This window comes from Euwallacea similis, chromosome 7, assembly GCF_039881205.1.
Source record: "Euwallacea similis isolate ESF13 chromosome 7, ESF131.1, whole genome shotgun sequence".
In the NCBI taxonomy this organism is placed as follows: Eukaryota; Metazoa; Arthropoda; class Insecta; order Coleoptera; family Curculionidae; genus Euwallacea; species Euwallacea similis.
This window is the reverse complement of record NC_089615.1, coordinates 6,030,742-6,050,234: the sequence shown is the minus strand read 5'-3', so window position 1 is coordinate 6,050,234 and position 19,493 is coordinate 6,030,742. Positions and strand designations below refer to the sequence as shown.

Sequence of the window (19,493 nt, the reverse complement as noted above, 5' to 3'; positions counted from 1 at the left end):
GAATAAATGTGCAAGATGTTGACGTCAAAAAATGGAAGACATCAGCTGCTTCTCAACTGCCTTAAAACCCGGAAGATTTGAAATCGGAGGCCATTTATGAATGTTTGGGTGAACAAGTCTTGAAAAGAATTTCTATTGTGAACAACTATTAACTGTGAAGATCCAACACAAACTAGACTTCACAGTTTAGAATAAAAAAATACTTCAGACATTTCTTCATAACACAGCTAAAATGTCCGAACGTTAAACAATCCTGAGAATCCCCCAATCTGATAATCGATCCCTTCTCATTAAAACCTGTACGACAAAAGAAAACAAATCCAAAACGTCGCTGTGAGCATAAAACAAGGTGGTAAATGGAAGCGTCTCCAAGAATCACTCGTTCCCTAATGACTGCCATTTATTTCCGATCTAATTTCGGTGATTAAGTGCCATATGGGTGCGGAGGAGTGCCATTAAGTCGCCGAATTAATATTTTCCATTTCCAATATATAAAGTTTTATACGTGAAATATTACCGGAGTCGTGCGAGTGCGACGGAGAGAGATAGAACGGGTGGCCGGAATGCCGGTTAATTGCCTTAATTTCGGAACGAATTAAAGCCAAATTATAAATCACTTTCGATTTATTAAGAGCGGCAGAAAATGTGCTTCTCGTTTACATGGCTGAAAGCCGGCGAGTCTCGTTTTCGTCGACGAAACGCGAAACCCGATGGTGTAATTTAAACTGGGAATAAGTCTTGTAAACTGACAATTCAATTCAATGGTTTTTCACTACTGTCCGAAGTTGTTTAGTGCTAATCAGCCTGGACGCAGATAGGTTCACTCATTGCGTGTGTTGCCGGCTTTAGAGCACTAAAGGTAGCAAACTGGCCGCATTACTTTAGTGAGCGGTGTACGGCACTTCCGCTTAAATATAATTGTTTTCCACGACGCTGCAAAAATATAGTAAACTTACCATCTGTTTATAAGCAGATGATAAGGCCTATTAATCCCTACAGTGCTGCAAATACTGTTGAGCGTGACAGAATGTATATTCTTTCACGTTTCATTAGTAATAAACACGAAATACTACAAACCCTTGCGAATATATGTGTCCGTCCGGAATAGACCTAATAAAATTTCCATCTGCATAATGGCAAGTGCCGCGTCATCGCGGAAGCAATTGTGGAACTTCAAAATACTATATTATATGTAGTGATTCAAAGCTAAATCGGTTAGAAACGAATTTTTTTTTTAAAGAAAATAGAAACATCAAAATGAGTTATGCGGAAAGCAGTAAAGCTCTAGAAGCAAACCAGGAGAGGAAAAGTCCTTGAAAAGCTAAAAAGAAAATCAGAAAATTTACTTGTGGCATGTTTATCCATCGGATCTATCTCTAATAAGTAAACAATAATGGCTTCTCCTAACGGAATTATTTAAATGGGGCTTCTAGGTAATTTGCGGAAAGAACGAATGTTTAGTCGTATGAAAAGTATAAAAAGGCACTCGTATGTAGTAAGGATTATTCTCTAAGAAGGATTGGATATCTTCATAAACTTCTCCATCGAGGATGACAACCTTCATTATATATTCATCCAATAATATACTATTCATAACTGTTTCGTTAGATCACATTAATAGTGGCCAACATCAGTACCCAAATTACAAATTTCTCTATCTAATTAACCTCAAGTATGATCGAATTTCAAGAAGACAGAAGTACAAAAATTCTCGCGAATTCAGTAGAATACATAAAAGACGAAGAACAGCTCAAAATAACGTCATTAAGTTGAAAAAAAGTGAATAGGGGAAAAATTTGAAACATTCCGATGAGTTTCGGGGGTTTTCAAAAAAACTGAAATTTAGGTAAAGCGCTTTCATTTTCGCAACTTTGCCCCAATTTAACCAACCTCGTGTGTATTATGGTTGCCGAGATCTTCACGGTTGAGCTCCAGAAACAGACAATCTGGATCCTGATTCATGGACTGGAAACTCATTAAATCCACTAATTGCAATATTTGAGCAATTTAACAAATGCTATATGACCTTACAGAAAACAACAAACCGAAAACCGACACGAATTTTTCAATTTTGTTTTAAAATTGCTTCTAAACCAATAAATTATCTCACCAAGGACACTGCAATACTACTGCAAATGTAATTTTTCCACAACATTAAAATGTCTTGAGAGACCTCTATTGCTTCATTGGAGTAAAACTATTCGGAGCATAGCACTGTCGGTGTTATGGGAAATATGAAAACCTGAACAGACGAAGGACACGAGTTTTTAAATAGCCCATGATACAATCTGCTCTCATGGCACGACATTCTCTTTTAAATCTAAATAATCGTGCCTGTGAGTGCCACGAATGTGGATGTTCATAACCAATAATATATCAAAATCCGGTTCACCTCGAGCAGATCGATACGTAACAGGCCCGAAGATCTTGGCCGAAATGCCACGACTCGCTGCAAGTTGATACAGCATGTTACTTTGCCGCCAGCAAATAAATTATCAAATCGATGTCGGAAGCAATTGCGACAATTCTGATTTATTTAAGTGGAACTGTGCGAGTTGGTCGTAGATTGTGCCCGGTTCACGGAAATTGGAATTTCATGATTCACTCTTTTTCAGCTTTCTCGCAATACTCGTCGACATCGACTTATTGACGTTTGAGGCGTCGCGTCAGAGACCGTAACAGTATTAAATTACTACTAGCCCACTAATTACGTAAACCGCCAGAATGGAATTGTCTAACCGCGAGAATCGCTTTGTACATCGGCACTCGTGTAGTCGACACAACGTAGCCCTAACAATGAATCTTCAGTGAAGTCTGCAAATGATGGCCTTAACTGGCCCCATACTCGTATATTAACCGAGTCTCTTTCACCCCCATCGGCGGATCGATAACAAGAGGGCCATATCTTGTTTTGTGTTTGTCAACTTAGGCTCAGTTTATCAACGTCCCGTTATTATATAATTCCTGCCTCTGCAAAATCAATTCCGGTTCCCATTGTACGCTCCGCTTTAAATTTCCATAAATTGGCTAATTATTAGACAGCAGACGACTGGAAATCGTTTACAGTGTGCTGACTTAAGCGATAACTCATGTACGTGGAACGATATTGATTGGGCTGACGAAGTGTCGACAGCAACTTTAAGTCCTTTATCTAGTTCGACATGAGTCGGGTACGGACATGCAAATAGTTTGCTGAGTACTCCAAATATTTGAGGTTAAGTTATCCAATTATTGCCTACCGATATGAGGAGCCGTTTAATTAAAATGGGCAATATGCTTTTGGGGGATTTGGCTGGTTTTGAGGCCATAATAATTTAAACTGGATTTTACAGGTCCTCCCCCTGATCCTATATTCATAGGTAATGGCGTATGAAGAAGCAATTTTCAAATAAATTAAAATCGCTAGGTACCATAGGTCCTGTTCCTGCTGGATAAAAACATTTCTCTCTGGCGACATCTCCTTCTAGAAAACTCCAAAGTACTAACAAGTTTCTTGGTCTGGGATCAAGGCATCTGTTAGAAAATTCGCCAAATAGCGAAAGTTACACATAAGGAGTTTAAGTCACAAAATTCCGACCTTTGTGCCCTGGTCTTGTAGATTGACCGGCACAAGTCCGAACTTGTAGCGCTAACTCGCAAACGATTACGCAACGTTGAGAAAAACACACAAGACAAATTTACCAAATTGAAGTGTTGCAAAGAGAAAATTTTAAAGTTTAATGTTGGTTTTCGGCATGGAAAATAACAGTGGCCTGTAAAACCTCATCCTCTTCGGATCCGTACCACTCACAAATAACTGTCACCTTTTGCGAGCACTTCCCGAGCACTGGCAACAAGAATTAGCACGTTTACGATCCAGGAATCACTTAAGCTCCTTTCCAGAGGAATAAAAAACAATAGGCACGGAGAAATAAACCACGAGCACGTAAAAAATAAACTACTTTCACGTAGAAATAAACAACCAGCACGTCAAACTAATCTGGGGGCACGTTAAAAAACAAACTATGGCCACCTAGAAACTAACTACGCACACATGAAAAATAATCTGGGGGCACTAGAAAATAAGGGATTGGGAATTTCCCTGGTGGTTTGTTCATCAGCTTCCGTTTATTAGTCATGTTGAATCTGTCAGCAATAGTTCATATAACTGTAGGAAAGGTAAATTTCAGTGGGCGACGTTGCTAAGTGCTTTATTCCATTACAGCAGTAGTTGGGCAATTGTTGTTCACTCAAACTAATCGCCGAGGGCGCAGTTATATTCATCCTAGATAATAAGAAAATCACAGCGCCATTCCTGGACTATTCTATGATACAGGAAAATTACACGGAGATCGAGTCTCGTGGAATACTCCAATAAGAAATATTCGAAGTGGAGGTGAATCTATCAAGGATATAGACTAACGGAAGCTCTGGTCTGGAATCTTCCCGCATCGAGTGTAATGAGGTCACTTCCTTGTTTCCCATTATTGGAAGGAACAGGTCATTTCCATTGCCTGGAAGGAGGAGATTTTTTGCAGACCGAGGGAGATTCCTGTTATGGCGGTTCCTCAACTTCGCCAATACTCAAATTGAACCCTAATACACCCCAATAAGGGGCTTCGCCTTAGTAATAGCCTCAGCTTTTGAAACACAGATTCATATTCACAATTCCACCTGTGGAAGTAGAACTTGGCTGTTCGTTTTTAGAGAAAACCTTTTTTGTTGACTTGCTGCGCCAGTCTAACGTTTCTTGCGTCCCGTTCTCCTTTTTTAAGTTACGTCTACTTAATTAAGGAATTTACGATTGAAAAAAGTTCGAAATAGAATAGTGATTACAAATTAATGGAGTTCAGTCATCAGCGGCTGATTAATTACGGTTAATATAATAAAGTGTAATAATGGGGCGCAATTGGGCCTGTACCAAGGAAAGCGTAATTCCCTAGGGGTAATACTTACGTTGGTTCTATTCAAAAATAAGTAGATACAGTTCAGGTTTTAAGTAACCGGATCGTAAACGCGGAAGAAAATTATTAGTTTTATATTAACGTAAACTTATCCAATTCGGGTTCCGCATCGAGTTAATGGCGAGTTACTCGAATTACAAGGTTCTTAACTCCCGTCTCAAGACGAATCCAATGGTTTCATTTCAGAAAATCATAAAGCCACCTGGGGCTAGGATCTCAAGTTTAGAGAGTAGAACTCTCCCGGAGAGCGACGTCGAAATTACGTGTATTTGCCTATATTCATAATCCAACTATCTGCTTGGACTATGTTAATTAACACTTTGACATCATTCCCGGGAAATCAGCTCCCGATCAGCATCTCTAGGAACAAGAAGTCCGAATTAGGAACTGTCTTTCGATTTCAAAATCCTCTACTTTAATTTATTCTTTTAAATTTTTCGTAAGAGCAAAAACTTGCTACATGACGGTAATATCAATAGAAACATCAATTTCCAATTTCTTGGAAACGTTCAGGGCGAATGCAAAATCAATGAGTGTGATATGTAGCACTTTGTGAGAGGAAAAGGAGCTGTTGCTGAACTATGGTTTACCAGAATAAACAGCTTTCACAAAACTGTCCCAATAAAATAAGTTTTTTTTTATTAAGTAGAATAAAATAGTTAAATTCCATATCTTGATTTTTCATTCCGCTGTTATGAACATAACGAAGCAGCAACACGTTGATAATGATTTCATTTGATGAGAGTTAGTATGTAGTATTTGCGTCTTTACGGCTTCGCTTTACTAAATGGAGTGACACAGTCTGTGCTATTGGGGTTTGATTTGCTCATACCAATAACAAGCATCAACAGTCTTCTTGAAGTGGAGTGAACTCTCAGATATGAACCTTCATGTCCATGACTGAGTTTACACGTGGCCGTAGTTTATATTGTACGTGCTCGTAGTTTCGTTTCGTCTTGTACCCGTAATTCAGTGCATCTGATCGGCTTATATCAATATCAAGTGAGCTCATGTCCATAGATGATTCTACATGTGCCGATAGTTTATTTTATTCATTCATGTTGTTTATGTTATACATTCGTCTTGTGTCCGTAATGCATTGTCTACAAGTCCGTAATTTCACTTCATCTCGTGCACATAGTTTTTTTTTCTTTAAGTACCCATTGATTCTTGGTCAAGAGCCTGTGACTTTTTCATTACGTGCTTGCCCGTTCTTCTCGTACTTTGTCCATGAAAAAAAAGGGGAAGGACGGAATTGTGGTCGATTGACGTTGTTGTTAACGGTAACTTTCAACGTTTTCTATTGGCAAGATTAGTGCTGCAAAAGTTTCATACTTGACATCCAAAAGGAGATTAATTGGCCAAATTTAGTGCAATTAATACACACGAAATTTATAAACTTATTATTTTTTGGCACTAAACGCAGCGCATAATGTAATAATTACTCCACGAATTGGGAATCATTTAATACCCCTCTTAAGTCAAAATTAAATGAAACCAGAATCATAGAAGACATGAAAAAAATTTTAAAAACATATTTGCCGGAGCAAGTCTGTAATCAGTTAGCGCAATGAAGTTTGAGGTTTCTCCAATCATTCTTTGTAGGTAAACCATAGCGCTGATTTACCTTCGTGAGACATTTTTGTCTTCTGTAACCCATTTTCACTCCCCATGTATCGCTTTCCTCTCCGTAAAACGGACCGTTCTCTTTACGAAGGACTTGCATTAGCTCTTCAACATCGTACGAAAAAGATTCTATCCGGCTAAAAATGTATTGAAGAGTTTTTCAAAAGAACACGTACAAAACAGCAACAGCATAAACCTGCCAGTAGTGAACAAAGTTTGCACGATTGCAGCATTAGTTTTACCAAAAGAACACGGTAAATGGTTTCCTTATAAAACGTAGGTGCATGTGGCCTCGGTTCCGTGTAGTGTCGTCGGACAGGTGGCCTGGACAAAACCGTGGCACTAAAATATCTTCTTGATTATTTTTGTGGATGATACTAAATCACTCATATTTTTTTGCTTCCATTATAAGACAGATGATTTAAGGTAGTATTGCAGGTTGTGAGCATACGTAAGTCTCTGCACGTCCACTAAATCATAAAGTTTCTAGGGAGAAAAAAGAAGTAAAAGCAAAAAAAGCAATTAAGATCAGCCGCCACGGCTGTCAGTCACTCACTTTAACGTCGGAAAACTTAAAAACGGAGAAAATGGAAAAGTGTTCCACTTCATGATTTTCCTGCTTCATTAACGGGTGGAAGCCGCAGTCAGACGGGGAAATTTCCCCAGTTTGAAACGAAATATTTTGAAGGAGCCGCCTGCCGGAAGACGGTCTTAAAGTGTGTTTCATTCCGTGAAACGTAAGCGTCGATAATTATTATTGCTGGCTGCAACTTTTCGGATATTGATTGCAGTTTTGAGCACGAACACTTGGAATTTAAATTAAATTTCTCTTTTTTGCCAGTGAGGGAACACGAGAGAGCTAGATAAAATACAGTCAGTCGGTTAGTAGAATAAATGTAATTTAACTTATCTGCGTTTTCCACGCGGATGCACACTTAAATTAAAATAGTAATAAAATTTAATGTGGGGCCCATAGAAACTGAAAAGAAGTGCCACCGACTTTTCAGACCGACGGGATGCTGAATGAAGACATCGCAACCCCAAGATTTCTTCTCGAAACTTTCGACCAGTCAAAAGCTACATTTTATAAAGTTAACAATTATTCATTCCAGTTCGCAGTCGAAAGAAATTCTTATATTAATTTAAAACTTGTGTAATTAGAAGTTTGGGGAAAAGTCATCATAAGAAACTTAAATAATGTTCTTCTTTGTAAGCGCAGTTAATTTTCGTGTCAGGCAAAAATATTCCACTTAAATAAATGCTCTTTGCTACCAGCACCACCTATTTTTCAAGGGAAAATATTATGAAAAGAAGTTTATAGTGTCAACAAAGCATATAAATGACTTCCTAAGATGGAAAAATATAAACGAGCATTTGGTCTTTCACCCAAGAGTAATAATACCCCATCTTTGAATAGGTTTTGAACAAGAGTTAGCTTTAACATTGATTTTCCTCGATTTTATACTCTAAATTGTGTTCTAAATTATGTATTCTCCGGAAATAGTTGTGCTTGAAACTTCTTGAGCAAACCCCAAACTTTAATTCTCTTCGACAGCTGAGGCGACATTGTCGAAAATTGAGCGTAAGAGATAATTATTCCGAAACAGTTTACCTATTTAGGCACATTTTGAAACGTGCAACGCTCGCAAGTCTTATAAAGATTTTATTTCAGTTAAAGTTTAAGAATTTTAGAAAGGCAATAAGGTTTAAAAGTTAAACTGCATGTGATGAGCATTATAAACGGTCAGAAAAAATCAGCTTATAGTATTTACGTCTTTTCGCGAAACGATCTTATACTCACTTTGCTTTTATTCTCACATTGGGAACGTTACATGGCAGATATTCTAGAAATGGCTACTTTAACGCACTACCAGTAGATCAAAAATCTAAATGTCCAGTCAGTAGCAAAGCAGTTCGCCAAAAAAATTGTGAAATTGAAACATGTAGATGACATCAATATCTCGAGACATTTTAGAAGTTTTTTGATTAATTTTCCATAGCTGAAGAAGTAATTGTTATCTGAAAAAATCCGTTTTCCTGCAGTCCATTAATCTTGCAGAGTTCTTTTTGTATACAATATTACCAGACATATATTCTAAAATTTCTGCCAACGAAGTTCCATGATCAGTAATATCGTTAAGGCTGTGAACGTATTGCAACAATTTTAATAAAATATGTTTGTTATCAATTCAAAATTCACTAAATCCATAAATAAATGTTCGGGGGATATTTGTAAACTTGTTAAACCGACTTTCATTTTTTGATACTCGTGCAAGGAATCTGGATAAGTATAAAACCAATGATCGAGGAAAAATGGATTAAGCATTATTTTCTTACTATCACAGCATCGCATTTTGGCAAATGAGGTATTAATCTACGACAGCGAAATTGGGAGAAAGCTACCTTTTCTTACTTCAAATGTCTTAAATCAAATGATTCGAAATCACGAATTGTCAGGGCCGTCCAACCAAAAAATAAGACAAATTTTAGCACCGTTTTTTTTACAATTTCTCTTCTTCCTTTTTGGCAAATAGGACATTAATCCATAAAAGCGAAATTGGAGGAAGGGACATCACCCCAACATTTTACTTCTTATATGTATATGTACAGATTGCCATAGCGCACAATGCAACTCTACCGACAAAATGACATCATAAGGGTACTAATACATAGCAGCCCTCCGGTAAAAAATAGGATCAATTTTTGGTTGAATGCCAACAACTGATTGCTGCATCTAGTCCTTCTAGATCGTTGAATACCGGCAATTGTTTGTCCTGTCCAGTTCTTTCAACGTCATTGTGTAGCATACTGAATATCCATTAAACTGACTGACGTAAATTGAAAAACGTGAAGATTAAAACAAAGTTACATTTTCACTATATTTTTCAAGTATTCAAACGTTTACACAATGTACACTCGAAATTATTATTTACAGAACGTGACCAGCTAAAAGCCAAAAGGCTGTAACAGATGCTCAATATGCGAAAAAAATATATTCAATGATTTTTTATTGGTCTTATTCAGTTATAAGATTTTTGTTACAAATATTTACCTATTTCAGTTTATCGGATATCGACGGCCTTTTTCTACTGTACCTAAACTGCTACTTTCAGCTCGGAACTGTGAGTAGTAAAACCACTTTATTTAACAAGTGTACCAAGTGATACTTTACCGCACGCTAATTGCAGTCGACGCTTTGCCTTTCTTCGGATTGTTTTAATTCAAAAATTCAGATTGAATTTCAAATTGAGTAAAAACGTGACAACCCGAAATCACGTTATCAATTCAAAATCGAACGAGGGGTTATAATTAAACGTTGTTTTGCCTTTGGTTAACAAGTGTAGAAAGTGATATTTCGAGGCATGCCGATTGCATGCAATTCAACAAACGACGGGAAGCGAAGTTCGGTCAGCAATCAAGTGCGGTAATAGTTATGTTCCTAACGAGTGTAGATAGTGATATTTTTATCGTAAATTGATTTCAGTTGACCGAACGATGTGAAGCGAAGTTGCTTTGAGACAATATCTTTACTTGGACGATTACTTTGTTGGGTTCTATATGTTAATTTAAACAACACTGTCAGGTAAATTCTTTACGTGTACACGTGCGTTAACAAATTTTACCACACGCATGTTAATGGCCACAGCTTGACATTGCCCGCAAAGACATCTGACACCGATGTAGGCCATTTTGCTTTGTGTGCTTTTTTTTTCTTCCAGCGTACGGTAAAGTGGCTTTATAAATGCAATAAAACCTTGGGAGCCTCTCACAATTTCCCTATTCGACCGATTTCACCGCCTTACCTAAGCCTTCTGTATGCTCCTGAGGTCTCCTGAGGTCCCTCCGAGTTTTGTCGGGAATAATAGATATTTGCGACCTGTGTCTCATCTTAACCGAACGAAATGCTCCCCTTACCGAATAACCTTATAACCAGCCTTGTTATAATATTTACAGTATAAACAGTTGGCAACAAGAATGTGCTGCTGTTTGTTGACTGATGGAAGGGATAAGTTTTCTAATATGTATGAAGTCACTAACCAGCAGCTTGAACCCCATTTTAAGCAAATTCTAGCAAAAACAACTCTAAAGCTTTCAGAAAAATTCAATATCACTGAGTATACTATAATCCTATATTAAATCTGAACACTAAATTTTCCAAATACCCTCGAAAGTGGAAATAACAGAATGTGGAAAATGTATCGGACAAGATTATCGAATAATATTCACTTTTGTTTTGATTAATCAAACTATGGAAAGCAAAATGTTAGTATACCCTCATACATTTTCAGCTCGTTTAACGCTTTAATGCAAATTCCCTAGATTTACATACTGAGTAATAGGGGCATGAGTTTCCATATATCAATATCATGATTGTGACATTAAAAAGTCTAATACCCTTGGTCTGTCTGAATCCGTTTTTCATAGATAAAGCGGATATCGAAAACCGTCAACACCCAAGAGAACGAAGAAGATATACAATTATGTGTATTTTATTTATTATTCTCTATTATTTTATATTATATTTATATACATTATTTATTTTATGTATTGTCCAATTATTTTAAATTATAAGTTCATGTTATTGATGTTTTTATAAAACACGGTAGCTCAAATAAGTTTATTTGTGTGAAATCATATAGGGACTAATCCATTTATGGAGTATTCTACCGTAAATAAACTAATTTTTTAAAATTATTTTTGTAGAACTGCCGAAGGATTCCAAAAAATAACTTACTGACGAAATCGAACGTCACTTTAAATATACTCCGTATTAGAAATTGTCAGGAAACAGATTGGTTCAATATTAAATAAATAATAAAAACCTTGATAATTGGTGGAAAGAAACTTCAATATTTCATTTTCTTTAGAACTTCAACTCAATTTCCAAATACTGAGCGATGAGGGGCAAGAGTTTTTAAATAGTATCTTTTTCAATGTGGCAAAAGAGCACAAAAGAAATTCACCTGTTTCTCAATAAAGGTCACATTATGTCCATTTTTTCTTATTTTTTTTCTTTGGGGGACATAAAATAGTCATGTGATAACGTAAGGGTTTTGAAAAGGCACGTTTTAGTTTAAAAATTTGTGTCTATAGTAGATATATTAAATGCAACGATTAGCTTTACAATGGATTTTGATCATATGATGGAAGCGATTAAAATGATTAAGAAGTCCTCTTCGACGTATATGAATCCGAGTGGAAAGGAAATGTAAAATGGCCAGAATCGATAATTGAAATAATATCCTGTTCAAGCGAGGCGACGGATTTAATTCAATTTGAGATATTTTTCGCTCAGCTTCGGCTTCAATAGATCCAAATATATTTTAATAAATCCAATTTAGAAGGAGCTTAGAAAATTTCATAGAGCCATATTTGTTAAATTAGCTGTAGGTCTCATTATCTGGAGAGTGTGCTCGATTACTAAGGGACTTTCGGTATGAAAATAAGTAACTTCACCTCCACTACGGCGGATTGTTATTAAGTTGAACATACTCCCTAATGAGCCCCGAAAGGAATTCAAATCTCCTTAGAAGGAAAATTAGCAAAATCATCCGAAATGCCTCAACAAAAATATCTTCGAAAATAAATAAGAAACGGGATTCATAATAAATATCATCCCCGGTGGGTCCTTTGGCCATTAGCTAAATAAACTTTTTTCTTCGTGAACCGCATCAGAGCTCGTATTCTTGGAAGTTGAATAATTCGATTCAGACGGATTTCATTTCATGCCGACATAATTGGATAAAATAATAATTGCGATTTCGTTCGTGCTTTTCTGCTTGTTCCTGTTTTGTGCAGGAATTCGGCGAGAGTTGGCAGCCGCAGCCTCGAAATAAGGGATTTCCTTTTATATTGTGGAATAATTGCGTTAAAATAATGGAAAGTTTGTTGCGCGAAAGTGAACAATGAGACGTTACCTAGTTTATCTTTGGGATTAGATTATCGTTGCATATGCGGAAGTTCCTCGGGGATAAGTTCGGGGGAACTTTAGAAAAGCGCTAAACGTGAATACAATTTCGGCAGAATACCGGAAACTTTTACTACCTCTGAATAAGGACAAGGCAATTTTAAAATTTTGTAACTCTACCTTTTTGCTTAGGGCTGATCCAAAAGATCTATCAAAATTCTACCAAATTGGGTAGTCTCGATATGCAAGCTTACGTTTTTTTTGGATATGGATTTCTGTTTAGTTCACGTTGATAATAGTATATTATACAGAAATTTCTTAAATGGGTCATTATTTTACACGTAGCATTCATTTAAACGACTACATCTCATTAGCTCACTAGGTAAATATTGAGTCATATACTGTTTTAGAAACAAAGCGAAAAAACAAACTTCACAGTAATTCAACATATGTAATATTTGTGTTCGTTTTAGTAGTGGAAAAATATTCTCGTATTTTTCGTCGAGCACTTATTTTCTAAAGTACTAGGTTAGTGTTTCAGTTTTCATGCAGATTTATAAATCTCAGTGATATTTTAATTCTCTCATAAATCCGTCAAAGTGACACATTGATGGGTTTTTCAATTTAATACGATCTGAAAGCAGAAAGAGAAAAAAGTTTTTCCTCATCTTTATTCCGATTACAGTAAAAGTGAAAATGCAAATAAATCTCCCAGTGGCATGTGAAATGCCCCTAAATCGCCAACGGAGAGTGGCCATTTAGCCAGCGCCTGTGTGTGTCGTGTCATCTAAATTGCCTCACAATTTTTAATTGCTTTTTCAGATTAGGAATTTTAAGAAGAGTACACTACAATTATTTAACACAACAATGGTCTTTATTTTATAAAAAAAACTGTCTGAAAAATTGTTATGGAATTTGCTCATTCAACTACATTGGGCGAACATCAACCAATTCGCTAACAAGGCAGGTCTTTCATGTGGTCTTGGGTAGGCAATTCGAAGAGCTTTAATAAATTGTTGAAAACACATTGAAGGCCGAGGTGAAAGGGTTCTAAAAACAAACGGTGGCATTTTAAATAGAAAACCCGTTTTTTGTCATGAAAACTTTTTTCATTTCGCAATGTTTTCGAAGTTAGGGATTTTTAAATACATGTTCGACATCACGCCTAAAAAGAAATTGATTGAACAGAAGTTTACTTTCCGCTAAAAAACCAAAGGCAAATGTGAGATCTACTTATTACTTGTTGCATATTATAAATAAATATTTGAGTAATAGTTTTCCTTTCTTTCAAAAATGTTCAACGACTTGCAGGTACATACGCCAATGGTAGAACTGTAAATTATTTTATTAGCTTCATTTCTTGCCAAATCGAAATCTTCAACTTAAAAATTAGGCTGTAAAAGTCGTGAAATTTAGAACCATGACTGTTCAGAAACCTCTTCTCCATTTCTAAGTTATAAGAAGTGTAACCACATCAAAAATTTCGACCTTAACCATAGAATGACCACTACGAAATGGACGACATGTTTCCACGCTTAGTCTATTGCTACTGTCAAAAATGAACCTATAATGTAGATGAAGATATATATGAAACTTCTCTATTCCTCAAAATATAACTTCCTTAAACATGCCAGACTGTTTAGTAGAACATCATTTTAAAAAGCTAATCTATTCACTATCTTTTTAACATTTTCCTCAAATAGTTGGAACGAAACAAGAATGGGACAGAAAGTTACTTCGAAATCCTCTAAATTCTCGTCTGAAATATTTCACTAAGCAATCGGAGAAATTTATATGCATAAAACACGCGGGCGGCTGTCCATAAAGGCTTTTAAAAGGGCCAAAAGCGAGCAAAGTTACCCTAAAGGTCAGTGACATAATGACCAATTTCATACAGGAGCCAGGTCGGTCGTTGACGTGCTGAGCAATATTGGATAAAATCACGAATGCGAACGATTCCACGTCTTCATTGCGGGTATATATCATTTCCAAAGAGGGATTTTCGTGCTTCGGATTGGTTTACTCCGTATTATGTCATATAACTAGGGGCTTAGTGGCTCCAGGTTCTTATTTTGATGGGGATTACTTTATAGATTCGCGATGCAATTGATGTGCACTGCGGATGACGATCTCGTGATTTGGCAGATTTCGCAAACTCCCGACCCCCATCGCTGTATAAAGAAAAGCGTCGTAAAAACTTCTCCGCACTTTTCTATAAAATATCTTTAAAGTAAGGACCTCGCTGGAATCCAAAGTAATCTAATGTTATTTATACGGCATGTTTCCATCGTATTTACAGCCAAAGAGGCATTTTCTCTTGAGTGATTTGCGATGGAAGGGGAGAAGACCCATAAATTTCTGCTGCGAACAAGCCAACGTCAGGGAAAGAAAAGCGCTTTGCGTATGCCTGGGATTTATAGTCTTTCACATGTTTTTGTTTGGAATTCAACAGTGCCAAGTAATATATATTATGACGTTTGCGATAATTAGGATAAGGATACGTACTGCGGGGTTTTTGTGACATCCAACAACAAGAAATTTTAAAAAGCTCTCCCAGCAAGCGTGAGCTACACTTTTGATAAACACGATTCGGATTGGATTCTCTTATCTTTTAGGGGGGAAATTATTCCCATCTCATTTACCATTGTCTGCGCTCCTCGCTTCACTAACGAGAGCTTCCTTTGTACCACGTCAAGTCCACTAATTATTTCTACTGCTCGTATAAGATGCAATAATATAACTTGACTCTCCGCCTTTTAAAAGAATTAAGGACAACTTAATATCGCCAACATTGTATAAAAGGCAGTTTGAAAAGTATCCAAACAGTATTCATACAAAAGAAACGAGGTACGGAAACGAAAGCCAAATGAGCTTGTTTCTTGTTATTTATGCAAAGAGGCACAAATGACGGAAAAAAAAATCAGGGATGCCACAGGTACGCACAGTCCAAAACAAATTAAAAAGATGTAAAAATTTTATGCGCATTCGTAATTTGCGCCCGAAAAGTTCGGAGAAAAAGTCTCCGGGGCTCGAGACAAAAACGGATTGAAGGAAAGAGGTAAATAAGATTGTAAATTTTTAAGGTCCAATTTCTTTGTTGTATAAGAAAGTTTTATTGTCGGTTTTAAAGTTTTTGGAATCTCATTTTGATACAATTTGTATTCAGAGTGTTTCTCCAGTTGTCAGCTTTTTAAAATTCAACGCGAATTTTAAATGAGCCACACAACTTTTTTAATAAAGTGCTCGACATTAGATCTCGTTACGATGGCTAAATTAAGTCAGCCTTAGAGAAGACTATTATAATGATTATCTCAAGAAATATTGAATACTATTTTCGAACAATTATTATAATTTTTCTTGGGCATAATATCTTGACATGAATAATTAACGACACTAGAATATGGAAATTCCTAAATTCCTAAAATCGGTTCAATAAACGGACAACAAGAAGATGTCGTTGAAACTTAAATAAATTCTGTAATATGATATTTTTTTAATGCGGGTTCTTCAAGAGGTGAGATGGCAATAAACAACGTCAAAGTTTATCTGCCTAAGTATATCAAATCTACCACTTAACAGCCATATTAAAGGTTTTTAACGATATTTCTAGCGGCAAAAAGATTCTTAATTATTATTATCCTAAAAACTCATTTGACTCACCTTTTTTCCATCTAATTCGTGTGTTCCTTGGGCTAATACTTTATCTACACTGGAGGGATCGGTGAATGTGATAAATCCAAATCCCCTAGAATAAACAGAAACTTTGCCATTTTAAAATGTTATACGTCACTAAGTAGTGTAGTAACTCTGTCTAAGCTGAATAATTATTCACATGTCCCCATTGATGCCTATGTTAAATACTACGTTCATTGATCTTTGACGAAGCATTATTGTGACCGCTATAAGCATTAATGGGTCATCAATATTAAGGATTTTATCATTGCTAATGAGGTTAGATCTACTATTATAGGAATCGGAGGGGGACGGCTAAGGTTGTTACACACCAAATAATTCTCCTAAATATCAAACTGCTTGTACATTAACATTTAAAATTGGGAAATTTTCACGCAAGCTGTTGGATATTTGCGAAAAAGTGGGACTCTGGTTAGCCATGAACATACCTGGGGGTGCATACGACGGGGCCGCTGTCCTGCACGCCCGTAGCGAAGCAAACACTGAAAGAGATCAACTCACTTGACAACCCCCTCTTGGGAATTAGTAATTGTCACATGTGCGGAACTACTATGGATCTAATTCTTCTACTACATGTCGAGCATAGAGCACGATGAGTAATGGTGCTTTATGCTTGGGAGCATCTACTAAGCGAGGTTTGTATACTATATTACAGCAGCGGTTGGACGGATGTAAAAAACACATTTCTGAGGTCTTCTCGTGTAGTGTCTGATGTTATTCTTTAAGCTTAGAGCACTGTGAGAAGACGACAGAGGTGTTAGGAGGGGGAAGAAGAGAATGGTAACTTATGGACCTTATTAAGATAGTGATATTTGCAAATGCTACTCAAGAGATCACAGGATTATGATACAAACTTGAGGCGAAGTAAAGTATATGAATCAATAGAAAATGAGACTTATAGTATTTTATATGTTTTCAAAACGAAGTTTATTATATTTAAGAAGTATAAAATTTGTCGAACGTTAATTATCCGTCAAAATCCCCAGTTTAACTGCCGGTTGACTTGAACTGCACAATTTGTAGGAGAACACTATGGGATATTTCACCTATCCAAACGGTCAAAAATTCATTTGAAAAACTTAAGACACAGGTATTAAAACACATCAGTAGGACTCTTTTTTAGATATCGCTACAGACCTTTTTTCATCCACTTGGGAACGTTCAATTTCTTGCCGCAGCAGTTCAAATTCGAACTTTATAAAGTCACTGTGCGTTAAACATTTATGTTTTGATTATTTGATCTAATCGTATCTTAAAATCACTAACACCACTATTTTTCTCTGTTAATGGTGCATATTCATAGTTAGAAAGGATGGATTTATCGGAATCTGGTACGTTTTAACATTACACGGGGTGTTAAAAGTTTCAATTTTTTAATGTTTTCCTCCAGCTCCTAGAGTTTTTGAGACCTCTAATAAATCAACGACTTTTTCATTTATACTGAATAAATAATACCTAAATAAGGATAATGACGTAGAATAGTAGTCAACAGTTGTACGATAGACTCCTTAAGCACCACGTACCGCCCATACTATCACAAAGAGCTTGAAAACGGGGGTATACATATACAAAACGAAAAACGCCAGGCCTAAATAAGTTTTTAAATTGAGCAGGCAATTCAAAGTTTCCAAGAAAAACCTCCAGTGGCGCACAATAAAAAGTTGAATTGAATTGAAACACCCTGTGTCTCTGCAAGGAAACGTTTACTGACCCACTTTCCTATGAACTTTCCTTCGTAAAATGACCTGAAGAATTACAGCCTGAAATATATATATACGTATGGTGCTAGAACGCTCTGGACAGCTTAACCTAAACATTGATAGGAGATAGCTCGTGCTTTCAAAGCTCATCCAAAATTTTGAACAAAATATAAAATATCGTTGACAAATTAATTTTTAAACAGGAATATTGTTTAGATGTGCACAAAGTGGCCCCAAATCGTGCACAAACCGTAGCGAAAATTGCAATCCAGTTGAGCCAAGAATTTAAATTACTTACTTTCGAGTTAGTAGGAAAACGTTAATAGAATTAATAACTTTCCAGGCAACATTGCAGCCGCTGCTGCTGTTTGGAATCTCCGATAATCCCTCCTTAATCTATAAATAATAAAGTTACACAACTTGCACAAGAACTACTATTTGGCTCCATCGATTTTCCACACTTAAGTCAACTTTCCAATTTCTTCGAATCCGCGTTTATCACTCGTTCTCGAAACTCCCATTCGGCCAAGAGTCACGTGCTATTTTGAATAAACGAACGAGACTCTTTCGGATTTCCTTTTGTAAAATAGAGTTTCAATTTCGCATTCAATTTTACTATTTAGTTAAACGTTTGGCGTATTGTTTGCGTCCACTGCAGCGGCCCCCGGTTATTTCCAATAATGGAGTGCTTAATACTGGCAGTACTTGTCATGTGCAGATTTCTACTATTGCGATATTAGCTTGGTTCGCCGGGTCCCTAGTGAGGCCCTTTGGCAGTTTTGTTATGTATATCGTTTCGTGTTATTTGTCTGCTCGCTTTGGAATTATTATTTATTTATAAATGTTAATTAAAAAAACAGACATATCTTAAAGCTCCATATTGATTTCCTATGAAGACAACGCCTGTTCGACTTGTACGCTTCACATGTAATTATGACAACTTTATCGCATTTATGTACCTGTGCTCCCCACCCTAATATTCTGTAGCTGTATTCTTCATCTGAGAACACTAACTGATTATTTTTCCAATAGCTATATGACAAATCTATTCCCAAAAGATTGGTTAATTTCGGTTTCGTGTCAGAGCTAACTTTGGACTAACGCGAAACAAAAAAAAACCTTTCTGGAAATATCAAAATGTCTCAAACTGAAACCGCAGATTTTTCCCATGACTATTTGCATTCATCTCCATTACTCTTGGCTAAATCCTGCTGCCTACACTCCAAAACTTGGTCGAGTAGCAGCAAAAAGGACACAGCAGATGGCGTTGGTGGAATAGTTTCCCGCAAAGCCAACATATTTGCCGTTGAAATTGTTGATTTCTGCCTGAGTCTAATTCATCCGGAATGAACCAAACTGATGAAATTTAGTAGGATCGAAACTGTTGGGTTTTGAGGTGCGCGAGTTAACTAAACGCAGAGACACAAAGTCGTGATAAGCCTAAATCTTCTGAGATTTTTCCCATGACTACTCATTTATCTTCATTACTTTTAAGTTTTATAATAGGGATCTTCAAAATCTAAATTGTGCCTACGAGGTGAAAACGGCGCGTAGAGACAAAGTCTCGATTGTATCGTAAGATGAAAAATAAAGTTCTGTCTTGGCTAGATTCAACTCAAGACC

At 36.5% G+C, this 19,493-nt stretch overlaps 1 protein-coding gene across 4 annotated transcripts in view; it reads right to left on the bottom strand.

The window, feature by feature from the left end:
* Positions 1–19,493, bottom strand: part of Rbp6 (RNA-binding protein 6) — a 371,923-nt gene that overhangs the window by 192,563 nt on the left and 159,867 nt on the right. For 2 of the 4 annotated variants that reach the window (XM_066391971.1, XM_066391972.1), the window contains exons 4-5: positions 16,599–16,652; positions 16,138–16,222 (exon numbers count right to left, since the gene is read on the bottom strand). In XM_066391971.1, the coding sequence (XP_066248068.1) occupies positions 16,138–16,222; positions 16,599–16,652 (139 nt within the window). The remainder of the gene's footprint in view (positions 1–16,137; positions 16,223–16,598; positions 16,653–19,493) is intronic. The other 2 variants (XM_066391973.1, XM_066391974.1) reach the window with 1 other exon arrangement.